At 36.9% G+C, this 14,716-nt stretch overlaps 1 protein-coding gene across 5 annotated transcripts in view; it reads right to left on the bottom strand.

The window, feature by feature from the left end:
• LOC126965103 (uncharacterized) overlaps positions 1–14,716 on the bottom strand; it is a 518,938-nt gene that overhangs the window by 492,059 nt on the left and 12,163 nt on the right. For 4 of the 5 annotated variants that reach the window (XR_007729457.1, XR_007729456.1, XR_007729455.1 and 1 more), the window contains exons 3-5: positions 11,548–11,756; positions 8,276–8,438; positions 3,355–3,830 (exon numbers count right to left, since the gene is read on the bottom strand). Coding sequence is in view for 1 of the 5 variants with exons in the window: in XM_050808566.1 (XP_050664523.1) it covers positions 3,746–3,830; positions 8,276–8,438; positions 11,548–11,756 (457 nt within the window). In the remaining 4 variants the exon portion in view is untranslated. Of the gene's footprint in view, positions 1–2,356; positions 3,831–8,275; positions 8,439–11,547; positions 11,757–14,716 lie in introns of those variants that run through there. The other variant, XM_050808566.1, reaches the window with a different exon arrangement.

Below are 14,716 nucleotides of genomic sequence, written 5' to 3'. Positions count from 1 at the left end.
ACCAGTTGATCAACGACCGACAATACGGGTTTTGCCATTGTCGGTCGGCAGGTGATCTTCTGGTATACCTAACACATAGATGGGCAGCGGCGATTGAAAGCATCGGGGAAGGCCTGGCGGTTAGCCTAGATATAGCGAAGGCCTTTGATCGTGTATGGCACAAGGCGCTCCTCTACAAAATTCCATCATTTGGGCTTCCCGAGAGCTTGTGCAAGTGGACCTCCAGCTTCCTCACTGGGCGCAGCATGCAGGTCGTTGTCGACGGATATTGCTCGAATCCGAAGCCCGTGAATGCTGGAGTGCCCCAAGGCTGTGTGCTGTCTCCCACGCTGTTTCTTCTGCATATCAATGATATGTTGGACACATTCATTGCTATGCAGACGACAGCACTGGTGATGCCGTATACACTGGCCATGCAGGTCTCTCTCGGGAAATCGTCGACCAGTGCCGGGAGAAACTTGTGTCTTCTATCGAGCCCTCTCTTGAGAAGGTCGCGGAATGGGGAAAATTGAACCTTGTCCAATTTAACCCCCAGAAGACTCAAGTTTGCGCGTTTACCACTAAAAAAACCCCATTTGTCGTATCACCGCTCTTCGACAACACTTCCCTCAAAGCCTCGCCTAGTATCGGAATACTGGGTCTCGAAATCTCGAGCGATTGCCAATTTCGTGGTCATCTGGAAGGCAAAGCCAAATTGGCTTCAAAGAAACTGGGCGTCATTAATAGAGCACGGCAATACTTCAAGCCGGCCCACATACTAGCGCTCTACAAAGCGCAGGTCCGGCCACACATGGAGTATTGCTGTCATCTCTGGTCTGGCGCACCCCAGTAACAGCTCGATCCATTTGACCGCGTGCAACGCAGAGCAGCTCGAATTGTCGGGGACACAGTGCTCTGTGAACGGCTGGATCACTTGGCGTTGCGTAGAGACGTCGCTTCATTGTGTGTCTTCTACCGCATTTGTAACGGGGAGTGTTCCGAAGAGCTGTTTAACCTGATTCCTGCCACCGAATTCCACCTTCGCACGACACGCCACAAGTTAGGATATCATCTTCACCATCTGGATGTGTGGCGGTCCTCCACAGTGCGGTTTTCAAGGAGCTTTCTTCCACGTACTACAAAGCTGTGGAATGAGCTTCCTTGTGCGGTGTTTCCGGGACGATACAACATGAGTACCTTCAAAAAAAGCGCGTACACCGTCCTTAAAGGCCGGCAACGCTCCTGTGATTCCTCTGGTGTTGCAAGAGATTGTGGGCGGCGGTGATCACTTAACAACAGGTGACCCGTACGCTCGTTTGTCCTCCTATTCCATAAAAAAAAAAGTTTCTCTGAAATAATGTAGTTCTACATCAAGGTACTTGTAGTTTGGTAGGGTCCCTGGATGGGAAAAGTGTTTTCCTGTTTACTGAATTCGCTAAAATTTTTTCGAGCAAACATACAGCACTCAAATATGTATAATTCAACAATTGTTAATAAGTTATATTTTTTAAATACAGGTCTGCAGCTTTCAAGGGGTCCTTTTCCCGCTGCAGCCCTCAAACATTTTTTTTGCGCTATTAAGACTCTATTTATTACTGTTGAGTTACCCCATATTATGATACCATACCTAATTATAGATTCTACGTAAGCATGGTAAGCCGTTAAAGCCGCTTTTTCCGATATGGTTTTGTTTTACTCTCCTTATTGCAAAAACAAACTTATTAAGTTACGTTTGCATAATGATTCAACGTGAGCTTTCAATTACAATTATTAACCATTATAATGCCTAAGAATTTGGTATTTTCAACCTCATCAATTTTAATTTCATTGTATGTTATGTTTCTAAGGGGTGGATAAATGGTAAATGGTAAATTTTTAAATTGTATAAGTTTTGTTTTTATTATATTAATATTTAAATTGTTATTTTCTAACCATTTGCCGATTTTCATGATTTCATCATTTATGACCGAGTCGTATGGTGTTTTTTTGAGTTTGTGTCAGGGATAATTATTGTAATGTCGTCAGCATATAACACACACTTATTTTCTGTAATATTTGGTAGGTCGTTGATATATAGTAGAAATAATAATGGTCCAAGTACCCTTCATCCATTCCTCTCTCAAAATCGCAAGCACTCTGATAAAATCGTCTGCCATCCATCCGCAAACACGACAAAAGCAGGGTTCGCTTCGAGAAGAGCGTTGAGAGCAGAGAGAGACCTCGGTATAGGTGAGTTTATTAATGTATGTAGATAACTAATTCTGATTGTGTTTTATATTTTCAGATTATCAAGGCGGCCTACTCATATTACATAGTACTAAGTCAGAAACAGGCTTCACAATAACAATAGTGTGGATTAAAAATAAAACTATTTAGACACTGTTTTGAATTATTTATTTACAATATAAAAATAAATATGTATATTTATAAAACTACTTTGTAAATTATCAAAAACGTGTAGGTAATATTATATTTTAATTTTATTTGTATTGGACTTTATTTATAAAACTTTGTTTATTTTATAAATATATGTGCATATAGTGCTAAACATTTACGGGTATATTGCACCAAGAAAATTGTTATTTAACTCATACTTAAACGTAATTTTTCTAACTAATACCAGTATTAACATGGGCACTATATAACAAAAAACTATCACAGACAAATTAGATTAATGACTGGTTTCACCAATACCTCGATGCAGTTAAATGAGTGTCGTTTAACGGCCGTTTCCAATATACTTTCTACTGATAGAGATAAATTACTATCTTCTACTGTCAGAAATTAGCTATCAATAATCGGAAGCTGTACCAATATACCCGATAATTCATTCTTATCGCCTTATATTGGGACGCGTGAATTCCAATTTCCATATAAACTTTATATCGCTTGTAAGCTTTACGTCGTCATATCAACAGACAGCGTGTACGGATAAGGTGAGGTACCGTCGATAAGTTTATTGGGACAAAAAATCAACCATAGTTACAATTTTTATCTCAAGTAGGAGATAGACTGAATATTAGGAATGGCCGTAAGTCGGCTTAGATTACGTAATATATTTAATACGTAGATATTTGACACATTTTTTGATAATCTATGTATTATATATTTAGTTTTATCCTAATTTTAAAAATTATACAAATACTATTCCAATAATTTCAATCCATATTTTATCTACGTAACAAAAAATAATACTAAAAACGTATAAATTTTAGTTATTTTATGTGATATCGTAATTATTAACCATGGAAGAATCAATAAAGTTTGATATTCTAGGAAATATCTATACATGTATAGTACACATTACTTACGGCCATTCCCAATATACTGTCTGTAGATAGAGATAAATTACTACCTTCTATTGTCAGGAATTACCTGTCAATAATCTGAACCTGTCGCAATATATCCGATAAGTCATTCTTACCGCCTTATATTGGGACGCGTGAATTGAAATTTCCATACAAACTTCTATCGCTGGTAAGCTATACGTCGTCCCATTGACAGACAGCGTGTACGGATAAGGTGAGTTACCGTCGATAATTTTATTGGGACAGAAAAGTCAATGATAGTTACGATTTTTATCTCAAGTAAGAGATATACTGAATATTGGGAACGGCCATTAAACATCAAGTCATGTACCTTCAGCAACGTTTACAATACGATAAACAAAATTATCCAATACTTTGTTCTTAAAGCTACATTCGATGCACAAACGATCTTGCATCCCCTAAATACTTCTTAACAAAACAATATTTTACAAAAAAAATTATAGTTCCAAAAAAGTGGAGTTTGGCGACGTTGATCCGGATTTGCTCGATGTTTTTGCATCAAGGACTGTCATTTCTTTATACCTGAAACAAAAAATTGTGACATAAAAGCTTTGAGGTTAATAGTGGTCGAGTAGAGACTGTACAAACGATATATTAGACCGGGCATACTATAATTACTCTAGTAATTAGGACGACGACGAAAGAAAACTATGAAAGGAAGTAAGAGTACTTATGAGTATGAGGAGGCGAGTGAACGAGTAAGAGTACCTTTGTATAGGAGAAGAGTGAACGAGTAAGAGTACCAGTATGTAGGAGACGAGTAAACGAGTAAGAGTACCTGTATGTAGGAGACGAGTAAACGAGTAAGAGTACCTGTGTGTAGGAGCCGAGTGAACGAGTAAGAGTACCTGTGTGTAGGAGGTGAGTGAAAGAGTAAGAGTACCTATGTGTAGGAGGTGAGTGAAAGAGTAAGAGTACCTGTGTGTAGGAGGTGAGTGAAAGAGTAAGAGTACCTATATGTAGGAGCCGAGTGAACGAGTAAGAGTACCTGTGTGTAGGAGGTGAGTGAAAGAGTAAGAGTACCTATGTGTAGGAGGTGAGTGAAAGAGTAAGAGTACCTGTGTGTAGGAGGTCAGTGAAAGAGTAAGAGTACCTATATGTAGGAGCCGAGTGAACGAGTAAGAGTACCTGTGTGTAGGAGGTGAGTGAAAGAGTAAGAGTACCTATGGTGTAGGAGGTGAGTGAAAGAGTAAGAGTACCTGTGTGTAGGAGGTGAGTGAAAGAGTAAGAGTACCTATATGTAGGAGCCGAGTGAACGAGTAAGAGTACCTGTGTGTAGGAGGTGAGTGAAAGAGTAAGAGTACCTATGGTGTAGGAGGTGAGTGAAAGAGTAAGAGTACCTGTGTGTAGGAGGTGAGTGAAAGAGTAAGAGTACCTATATGTAGGAGCCGAGTGAACGAGTAAGAGTACCTGTATGTAGGAGACGAGTAAACGAGTAAGAGTACCTGTGTGTAGGAGCCGAGTGAACGAGTAAGAGTACCTGTGTGTAGGAGGTGAGTGAAAGAGTAAGAGTACCTATGTGTAGGAGGTGAGTGAAAGAGTAAGAGTACCTGTATGTAGGAGACGAGTAAACGAGTAAGAGTACCTGTGTGTAGGAGCCGAGTGAACGAGTAAGAGTACCTGTGTGTAGGAGGTGAGTGAAAGAGTAAGAGTACCTATGGTGTAGGAGGTGAGTGAAAGAGTAAGAGTACCTGTGTGTAGGAGGTGAGTGAAAGAGTAAGAGTACCTATATGTAGGAGCCGAGTGAACGAGTAAGAGTACCTGTATGTAGGAGACGAGTAAACGAGTAAGAGTACCTGTGTGTAGGAGCCGAGTGAACGAGTAAGAGTACCTGTGTGTAGGAGGTGAGTGAAAGAGTAAGAGTACCTATGTGTAGGAGGTGAGTGAAAGAGTAAGAGTACCTGTGTGTAGGAGGTGAGTGAAAGAGTAAGAGTACCTATATGTAGGAGCCGAGTGAACGAGTAAGAGTACCTGTGTGTAGGAGGTGAGTGAAAGAGTAAGAGTACCTATGTGTAGGAGGTGAGTGAAAGAGTAAGAGTACCTGTGTGTAGGAGGTGAGTGAAAGAGTAAGAGTACCTATATGTAGGAGCCGAGTGAACGAGTAAGAGTACCTGTGTGTAGGAGGTGAGTGAAAGAGTAAGAGTACCTATGGTGTAGGAGGTGAGTGAAAGAGTAAGAGTACCTGTGTGTAGGAGGTGAGTGAAAGAGTAAGAGTACCTATGTGTAGGAGGTGAGTGAAAGAGTAAGAGTACCTGTGTGTAGGAGGCGAGTGAACGAGGAAGATTATCTGTGTATAGGATCTGATCTGAGTGAACAACCTTATTAATTTTTAGTGTGGATTTTGTTTCAAATTTGCTTGAAATATTGAAATGGTTTTAAGAATGCTTTTAATCGAGGCTGCTACGTGAACAACATTTAGAATATAGAAGGAACCGGCGCTGCTTGCGCAATCAATTGAAATAAATTATTGCCTGTTGTGTTTTACATAAGTAATGTTTAAGTAGTGGTATTGATATTCCTAAGTTGACTTTTAACTCCAATCTGAATGAAGCAGATGTTCTCTCTTATTCAGCTGCTTCTTCACCTCAAGCTCTACAGGCAGGTCGAAGGGCATGAGCTGCATTAGTACAACTGTTAGAAAGGATAAAGGTAGAACTTACTTATTCTTTCTAACATTAATGGTAGGTGTTCCTATCTTTTGTAATATTTATAACAAGTTTCATCATATTTTTCCTTTTTGTTATTAATAAAAGAACAATATTTATTTTTTATTTTATTTTATTATAACAGGAAAACTTACATACGGCAAAGAGTACACAGACACATAAATTAAAATGTATAATTTAAACATCGTATATTGAAAGAAAAAAAGCAGCTATTTGAAAATATATATCTATAAAAGGATGGTATTTAGTAGAGGCAATATTTTTAGTGAAAACAAATAAGTATGGAACTGATATTTACTTGAGACTTTCTGATAGAATGAGTATCGAGATTGCGTGGTGAGTTGTAAAGCACTTAAAAAGATGATTTATTAACACCATAATAATTGAGAACTATTGTTAGAAATTTTTTTAATGAATTTAACCAAAAATCGATAGTAGTTGACATTGCGATAGTAGTTACTACCCATCATTGGCATGAAATAGTCCTCTTCATATAAGTCGGATAAAACATCATCATCGAAATTAATTTCAATCGTTCATTATTCCTTTTCGAATATTCTCTATGGTTCCGAACTTCGTCGGTGCGTCCGAAAACAAACTAGAGTAGAGTCACTACCGAAACTTCGTTTAAATTTCATTCGTTTACCAAGTTTCATTTCAGAGAAAGTGAGTCAGTTTCGTTTTAAATTTATATGTTTTCTAGCAGGAAGTTTTCATATGTAAAATATAATTGGATAGATTTTATACGAAGAAGAATTAATGAGTCTGTACGTCTTTTAAATTAATTAAATTCACATCAACATTAGTAAAAAATAAAATGGGCGTTGGGAAAACATTAGTAAAAAATAAAATGTTGCATTAAAAAGTCCAGTTGCAGAAACGCGCCATTTTCTGAAAGCATGTTGATTTCTATTGTTGTTTTCTATTTCCTACAACTGTATTGAAAGACGTCGTGTGATACACGGAAATGTGATTGTGTTGCCTGCCTTCAAAAATGCCTTTTACATCTTTAGGTGACTGCGTAGTTATAGGCTTCATAAAATACATAATAGCTTTACGGGTAAATGTATACACTTCTATAATAAAGTCCCAGCCACTGTTTACGCATTAACTATAAATAAATTTAAATGTTTTATAAAAAAATGGCTCTGTCGTAAGTCCTATTACTCCACTGCTGAATATCAAAATAATCGGACAGTCTGGGACTAGATTGTGATTTTTTTATAGCGATAAAAATACTGTATATTGTATATTTTTATTGAAAAGAGCGCAAAAATAAAGAATGCTGGGAGAGTTTCTTGCGCCGCTTCTTCTCTCTCAGAGCGCCATTTGTTTCCGAAGCGGTAGTAGTATCTAGTAGTTATTAGAAATGACATAAAAAAGAATTCGAAAGGAATCAATTTTGAGAAAATAAATGCCTTTTATGCCTTTCAAATCCACGCTCATGGCCAGGGTAAGGAAAAATGTCACTTTAGCGATAGTCTCGTCAGAATTGTCAAAATCGTGTCAGAATTGTCAAATAACATTAATATCCTTTCTTTGGATTGTAATAGTATTTGTCCCTCAACAGTAATTACTTTATTATCGCGCTACTTATACTATACTCGTATATGCCAATGTATACCGTCGTCCGTCGTGTATACCATTATTTTAATCAGCTGCCAAATTAAGATACTATAGAGAGTAAAATAGAAAATATAAAAAATACCAATTTTGACAATGCATATACAACATCGTAACTTAAAAGTAAAATAGTAAGCTGTTACCCTTCAATATTATTTTTAAGTCGGTGATAGTTGGTAACGACTATCTGGTACTAATAGGTATAATATTTCGTATTGATATTATAATATTAACTACTTAGTCTGGCCATAAATACTGTTACAAATAAAAATAAACAAAATATTACATTTGAATTTGGAATCTGTCATTTTTATATGAATGTCCATTGAGTTTTCTCATTTTGGCGCCAATACATTGTACAACATTTTGCGATATTAAAATGGAGTGGGGTGATAAAGAGAACCGAATCGCTGTGATTGCATTACACAAAGTAGGTATGGAGCCAAATGCAATTTTTAAAACGCTCTATACTCTTGGTATCAGTAAAATGTTAGTATACAAGGCTATTAATAGGTACAATGAGCCCTCCTCTGTTTGTGACAGAAAAAGAATTGGCCGTCCACGTAGTGTTCGTACGAAAAAGGTGGTCAAAACAGTGGAAAGAATTCAAATATATCCTGTACGAAAGCAAAAGATTTTATCTCGGGAGATGTCGAGTATAGCATATGTGTGTAGTACCTGTCATCAGCAGAATGTCCTGCGCTGTAATAAACGTCAGGAAGGGGAGAGTCATGCTGGCTCAGCAGTGAGCTGCCGGCCCTGGGCGCGTGAGGTCCATGGCTGGCGTGCGGTGACCATGGCACCGCAGCCCTCAGTGCTGCCAGTACCAGCAACGTGCCACCTGACACAACAGATTGAACATATGATACATTGTAATATGCATAACACTTTCACTCAATAACGCAGCGATCTATCTACGACATACACACATACATACATAGAATCACGCCTCTTTCCCGTAGGGGTAGGCACAGACCACTTCTGTCCACTTGATACGATCCTTACTTCCACTTTCATTATTCCTTTCATACATGCTCTTCGGTTTAGGGTACTCTTGACCTGGCCCTTTTTCAAGACTTCCCTGATTTGGTCTCGAAACGTCCGCTTAGGTCTACCCCTTCCAACACTTTCATTCACACTGACCCTATACACTTTCTACGTCAATCGTTCTTCATTCATTCTCTCGACATGGCCAAACCATCTCAGCATACTTTTCTCAATGTTTGTCACAACATCTTCTTTTAGACCACAACGTTTCCTTATCTCACTACTTCTTATCCTGTCACTCAGTTTAACTCCTATCATACTTCTCAACGCTCTCATCTCAACTGCATTAATTCTGCTTTCATGTTTCTTCTAAACAACGCAACCAACACCCCCTCATGCACAACCACTATAACAATTCCAGTAAAATATCTTTAACAGTCGGTTATTATTCTATTTTAATAAAAAATATATTATACTAGTGGACGCAACAGACGTTATCCTGTACACACGTCTTAAATTTGAAAAATCGGTCCAGCCGTTAGGAGGAGTTCACTAACATACACATGAGCAGGAGAATTATATCATATGGACGGAATTGAGAATCTAAACCAATCTCAAATTCACTGAAACAAACAAAAAAATCATCAAAATCGGTCCAGCCGTTTAGGAGGTAGTTTAATTGTGAATCTAAACCATTCTCGAATCCACCTGAAGACACACACCAATCTCAAATTCACTGGAACACACAAAAATATCATCAAAATAGGTCCAGCCGTTTAGGAGGTAGTTCAATTGTGAATCTAAACCATCCTCGAATCACCTTGAACTCACACAAAAAATTTCATCAAAATCGGTCCAGCCGTCTAGGAGGAGTTCAGTGATATACACACGCACACAAGACATATATATCTAAAGATATTATTCATTTAAAAAATGTTCAACATTTTTCAGCGCCTATATTTCAGCTGCTATATTATGTGTAAAAATTATTGTGTTACGGTCTGAAGGGCGCCGTAGCTAGTGAAATTACTGGGAAAATGATACTTGTCATCTTATGTCTCAATTTGACGAGCGCAGTTGTAGTGCCGCTCAGTTGAGCTTTTCAATATTCTTGAGCGGCACTGTATTGTAATGGGCAGGGCATCAATTACCATCAACATCCTGCTCGTCTCGTCCCTTATTTTCGTAAAAAAAATGTTAGTGAGCACATATATAACACATCTGTAAGATTTGAGTTCCCGGGGACAGGACTTGTCATGCTCGCTTGAATGTCACTACTCGTGGCGACGTCGTGGGACGGTTCGTTACCTTCCCTAAGATATGTGAAGTGATGGTTCATTCATTATGCTCGTGAACGGGCGCTTCTTGTCGTCGTCGGCCCTGTCTTCAGGGATTTTTAATTTTTATATTGATAATATACTATTTTAAGTTATTAATTTAAATGTATAATTGCTCGCTTAATGCCATTCTTGCAAAGTCGAGCAAAAACAATAAAGACTACCATAAAACTAGAAGCCTGACTTTCCAGTAACCAAACAGGTATTATATAAACACTATTCAGTTCACGTATTTCACATCACGTTCACTTTTGGGGCCTTTTGAGATAGCGACAACTCCTTGAAATTGCCGTGTAACTATTCCACTAAATTTTAAGTAGTTGTTCGCTCGACTAGGTTATATAATATACTAGCCGAACCAACAGACGTTGTTCTGTACATAATAAATAAAATACTGCTTTTTATGAATTTGTCAATAATATTTCTAAACATCAAGAGTTATTTCGTACAATATGCTCCTTGTTGTTATTATAATGAAATTATTTCACAGCAGCACTGTCAAACCGTGCGTTAATAAATTCTATCATAGAAAATATGTCCATACAAAACAAACAGTTTAAACAAATCGAAATAAAAACTACCCAACCTCTCAAGTTGCACTAAACTGCATTCTAATCAAATCAAATAAAAATCACTTTATTCATGTACATGACACTTATGAATGACAAAAAAAATCATTCCAAGAAACAAACATCAGGACACTGGATTTATATATAATATAAAGTTTGTCGTACATTATTGTGTCATTAAATATCAAACAATATAGAAAAAAATTTAAATTAAATTCGATAAAAATCTTACGAAACAATTAACAGAAATTTATACATTATCAATCTACGCAACGCCAAGTGATCTAGCCGTTCACAGAGAACTGTGGCCCCGAGCGAGCTGCTCTGCGTTGCATGCAGTCAAATGGATCGAGCTGTTGCTAGGGTGCGCTAGCCTAGACATAACAGCACATATGTGGCCGGACCTGCGCTTTGTAGAGCGTTGGCTTGAAGTATTACCGTGCTCTATTCGTGTCACCCAGCTTCTTCGAAGCCAATTAGCTTTGCCCTCCAGATGACCGTGAAATTGGCAATCAAAATCAAGATTTCGAGACTAGGCGCGGCTTTAAGGGATGTGTTGTCAACGAGCGGTGATATGCAATCACAAATGGTTTTTTTTTGTGGTAAACGCGAAAACTTGAGTCTTTCTCGGGGTTAAATTGAATAGATAGAAGACACAAGTTTCTCCCGGCAGTGGTGGACAGTTTCCCGATATAGACCTGCATAGCCCGTGTATACATAGCAATCTGCATAGCAATATATGTTTGAGGTGTCCAACATATCATTGATATGTAGAAGAAATACTGTCGGAGATAGCACACAGCCTTGGGGTACTCCAGCGTTCACGGGCTTCGGATTCGAACAATAACCATCGACAACGACTTGTATGCTGCGCTTATCGAAGAGCGAAGAGTCAATGAGCCTGTGAAATGAGTATAATATTATCGTATTTTGTGCAATTTACATGGACCAATGTGAATATAGACACCGATAATGTGGGACAAAGAAGCAACTAGAAGCGTTGTCGCATTCCAATCCTATTGTATATCCGCGGGATTAGTACAAAATGAAGAAATACCTGCTATTGTCGCCAGTAAGGTTAAGTTGGCGAATAGCAAAGCCGTCGCCACACACGCGTAGAACGGGGCCCTGCTCCTCGCACAGGTCCAGCGCATGAAGTCCCAGCATCGGAGGCCCAGGGTGTAGTCTCCCCGTCTGCCCAGCAGGTCAACAAACAGCGCCACCACCCACATGGTCTCCAATAGGAACACCACCGCAGCACATACTCTGTATATCAATAGTTAATGTATACTAAATACCTTTAAATAAAATTCTTTTTTGATTCTTAGTTTCTATTATTATTCTTTTAGCCTGAATTGGAGCCCGACCAGTGGAATTTTCTTTTATTCTTACCGGACAAATTTTAACTGTCTTATATTTTTCTTATTATATTATTAATCCTATTAGTAGTAAAATATGACATAATTTAATTTTTAATTAATTAATGAGCTTGTTTAAAGCATTTGTTTTGAAAACTTTAAACAAGTTAGACAAACTTAGAAAATAATTTAAAAATATTCTATTAATTTACACAAAAATATTAATAAATTAATTTATTAAAAAAAAAATATTATTTATTAACTACAGTGAAACGTGTTACGACTTACTGACACCAATATTACGATAAACAGTAGACACAATACATATTATGTACTATTATTATTTACACAGATTTTTCTAGTGCTTTCGATAAAGTGAACTACAACATACTTTTATCATAATTTAAATTCTATGGGATTTATGGTAATTTATTAAATGTGTTACAATCTTAGTTTAAAAGACACAAGGCATAGGGCTATTGCCAATGGTTACACTTTGTTTAACTTTTCTTCTACATCAGGCGTTCCTCAGGGGTTCTCAACTTGGTCCTATACTTTTTAACGCTTTTATTAAGAAAACTTTGTATCAAATTACATATAGTGAATGTACAATGTTCACAGACCATTTAAAAATTAATTCTCAGAATGACACAAGACTTCTTTAAACTGACCTGGATAATATTTGCAACTGAAATAATAAAATGATACTTAATCCGAATAATATCAAAATTATTATAAATGGAACTGAAACTGCATAATCTTACATCGTTAATATTGTTTCTGTGGATAAGGCATAATTATTTCGTGGTCTTGGTACACTTATAGACAATGAAGTTTTATTCACCATATTATTTGTAACATCATCCTTTAAATCTTGGAAACTGTTACTGGTTACTTACTAATCCAAGAAATCTATACAAAATCTTAACAAATTATATACTTATATACCTCCTCGGGAATCACGTTATCCATTGGTGAAAAGAATTTGAAAATCAGTGCAGTCGCTTTTGAGTTTATCACGAACAGGCAGGCAGGCGCGGTGGAGTACTTTGTTTTATAATGTGTAGTGATATTAAATAAAAACATGTCGTTCATTAAATATATTTTTTTGTAGTATTTTCCACTAAAACTTTCATTGGAAACCCATATCATGGGGTTTATTAACATGTCTGTGCTCTTAACGACTGGGGAATTCCCTGGCGAGGAAACAACGTCATGCACATAAAACCAGCTTGCATAATTAAATGCGTATTATTAGTGCCAGACGATACTTACAGAGTTCCTTCAAGTGGAGTTTTTACTGGTCAGAACCTTCTTAGCTTCACAATTTTGTAAGCATCACTTTTGGATTAGGAAGATCTGAACTTTGGAAATTTAGGAATAATGTATTTTATTTTCAAGAAAAATAAAAAAAATATATCTAAGTACAAAATAAATAAATTTATAAATACATTATATATTATTTTATTATTATATTATATACAAATTTAGTCCATAATTACAAAAATTGTCGTGACGGCAAAGGAATGGAAACACACGGGGCGTTCATTGGCGAGCGCGTGTTGCCGGTGACTTGTATATTAAAGTACATATTATCCCTACTATATAATATTATAAATATGAATGTTTTTCAAACTACCTTTTATTTACAAATTTCACGCACTCAACCGATTCTGATGAAATTTAGTAAAGAGATGATGATGAGATGAGACTAGAGCTTGGAAAAGGAGATAGGCTACCTTAAATTGCGAAAAAATTAATGGAAGGGTTGAAATAGGGAAGATTGTATGAAAATTCGTCATTATAGAAGGTGACACCATGAAATTATGTATTTAGGCACAAAATCTGTAAATATTTATTCTAGTGTTTTTTAAATTTAGACCTGTGTAGGGATGAAATAGGGGATCAAAATTCAAATGGAAGTACAAACAACGTCACGCTTTCACACCTAACTCCAAATTGAATTTTTATTATATTTGGTACAAAAATGGACTAGGCCTAAGGAAAGGGCATAAGCTACCACTTTTTCGGCTACCATGAAAGGGTTGAAATACGGGATGAAACTCTGCATGGGAATTCTACATTTTCGGAGATAAAACCATGAAACTTTGTATTCAGGCACTGGATATGAAGGAATATACACATTTGTTCGATTTTGCAAACTTTACTCATCATGAAATAGGAGATTATATTCGCAGGGAAATACTAGTAAAGAGACTGTCCACAATGACAAGGGATATCCGGTGTATCATGGAAGAGCGCCGCCAGCAGCGAAAAAAGATCTGTTTGAAAAGTTTCCTAAAAAATCGCTGCCCAAAGTAAGTATTCCACGCGGACGAAGTCGCAGGTAAGAGCTAGTAATTTTAATTTAGTGCTTTTCCCCACACCAAAATCCGCAAAATGTGTCTTAAAAAGTAAGTGAAACTTATAATTTGTAATGAGTTGATGAAATAAAAAATAATTGAAAAAACCTCTGGCTTTCAAACGGTTTTGAATATTTTTTATCAAGAAGTTTTATTATTTTATGATAAGAAATAAGTAGAAGAATCATTAGGAGAGAAGAATCTCGAACCACCCACCCACCATTGATATCTATGTTCACACACGCGCGGCAGTACTGCGTGGAACAAAAATCAGAACTAAATAATTGTGTTATACAAAACTTTCATGTGTCTATCTTATTAACCGACTTCAAGAAAGAAGGAGGTTCTCAATTCGTCGGTAAGTTTTTTTGTTTACTATATACTGCTTGAATTCCAAGCACAACCCGCCACATTACATTCGTTCCTCTATTGACTCGGCTTGTAGTTCTACTGGCAGAATGCAGCTAGAACCTCTAATGCAAACCTTTACCTTAAATATTAATAA

The sequence above is a fragment of the Leptidea sinapis genome, chromosome 6 (assembly GCF_905404315.1).
Source record: "Leptidea sinapis chromosome 6, ilLepSina1.1, whole genome shotgun sequence".
NCBI lineage: Eukaryota > Metazoa > Arthropoda > Insecta > Lepidoptera > Pieridae > Leptidea > Leptidea sinapis.
Note: the sequence above shows the minus strand (reverse complement) of the source record. Positions and strands in the feature narration are given on the sequence as shown.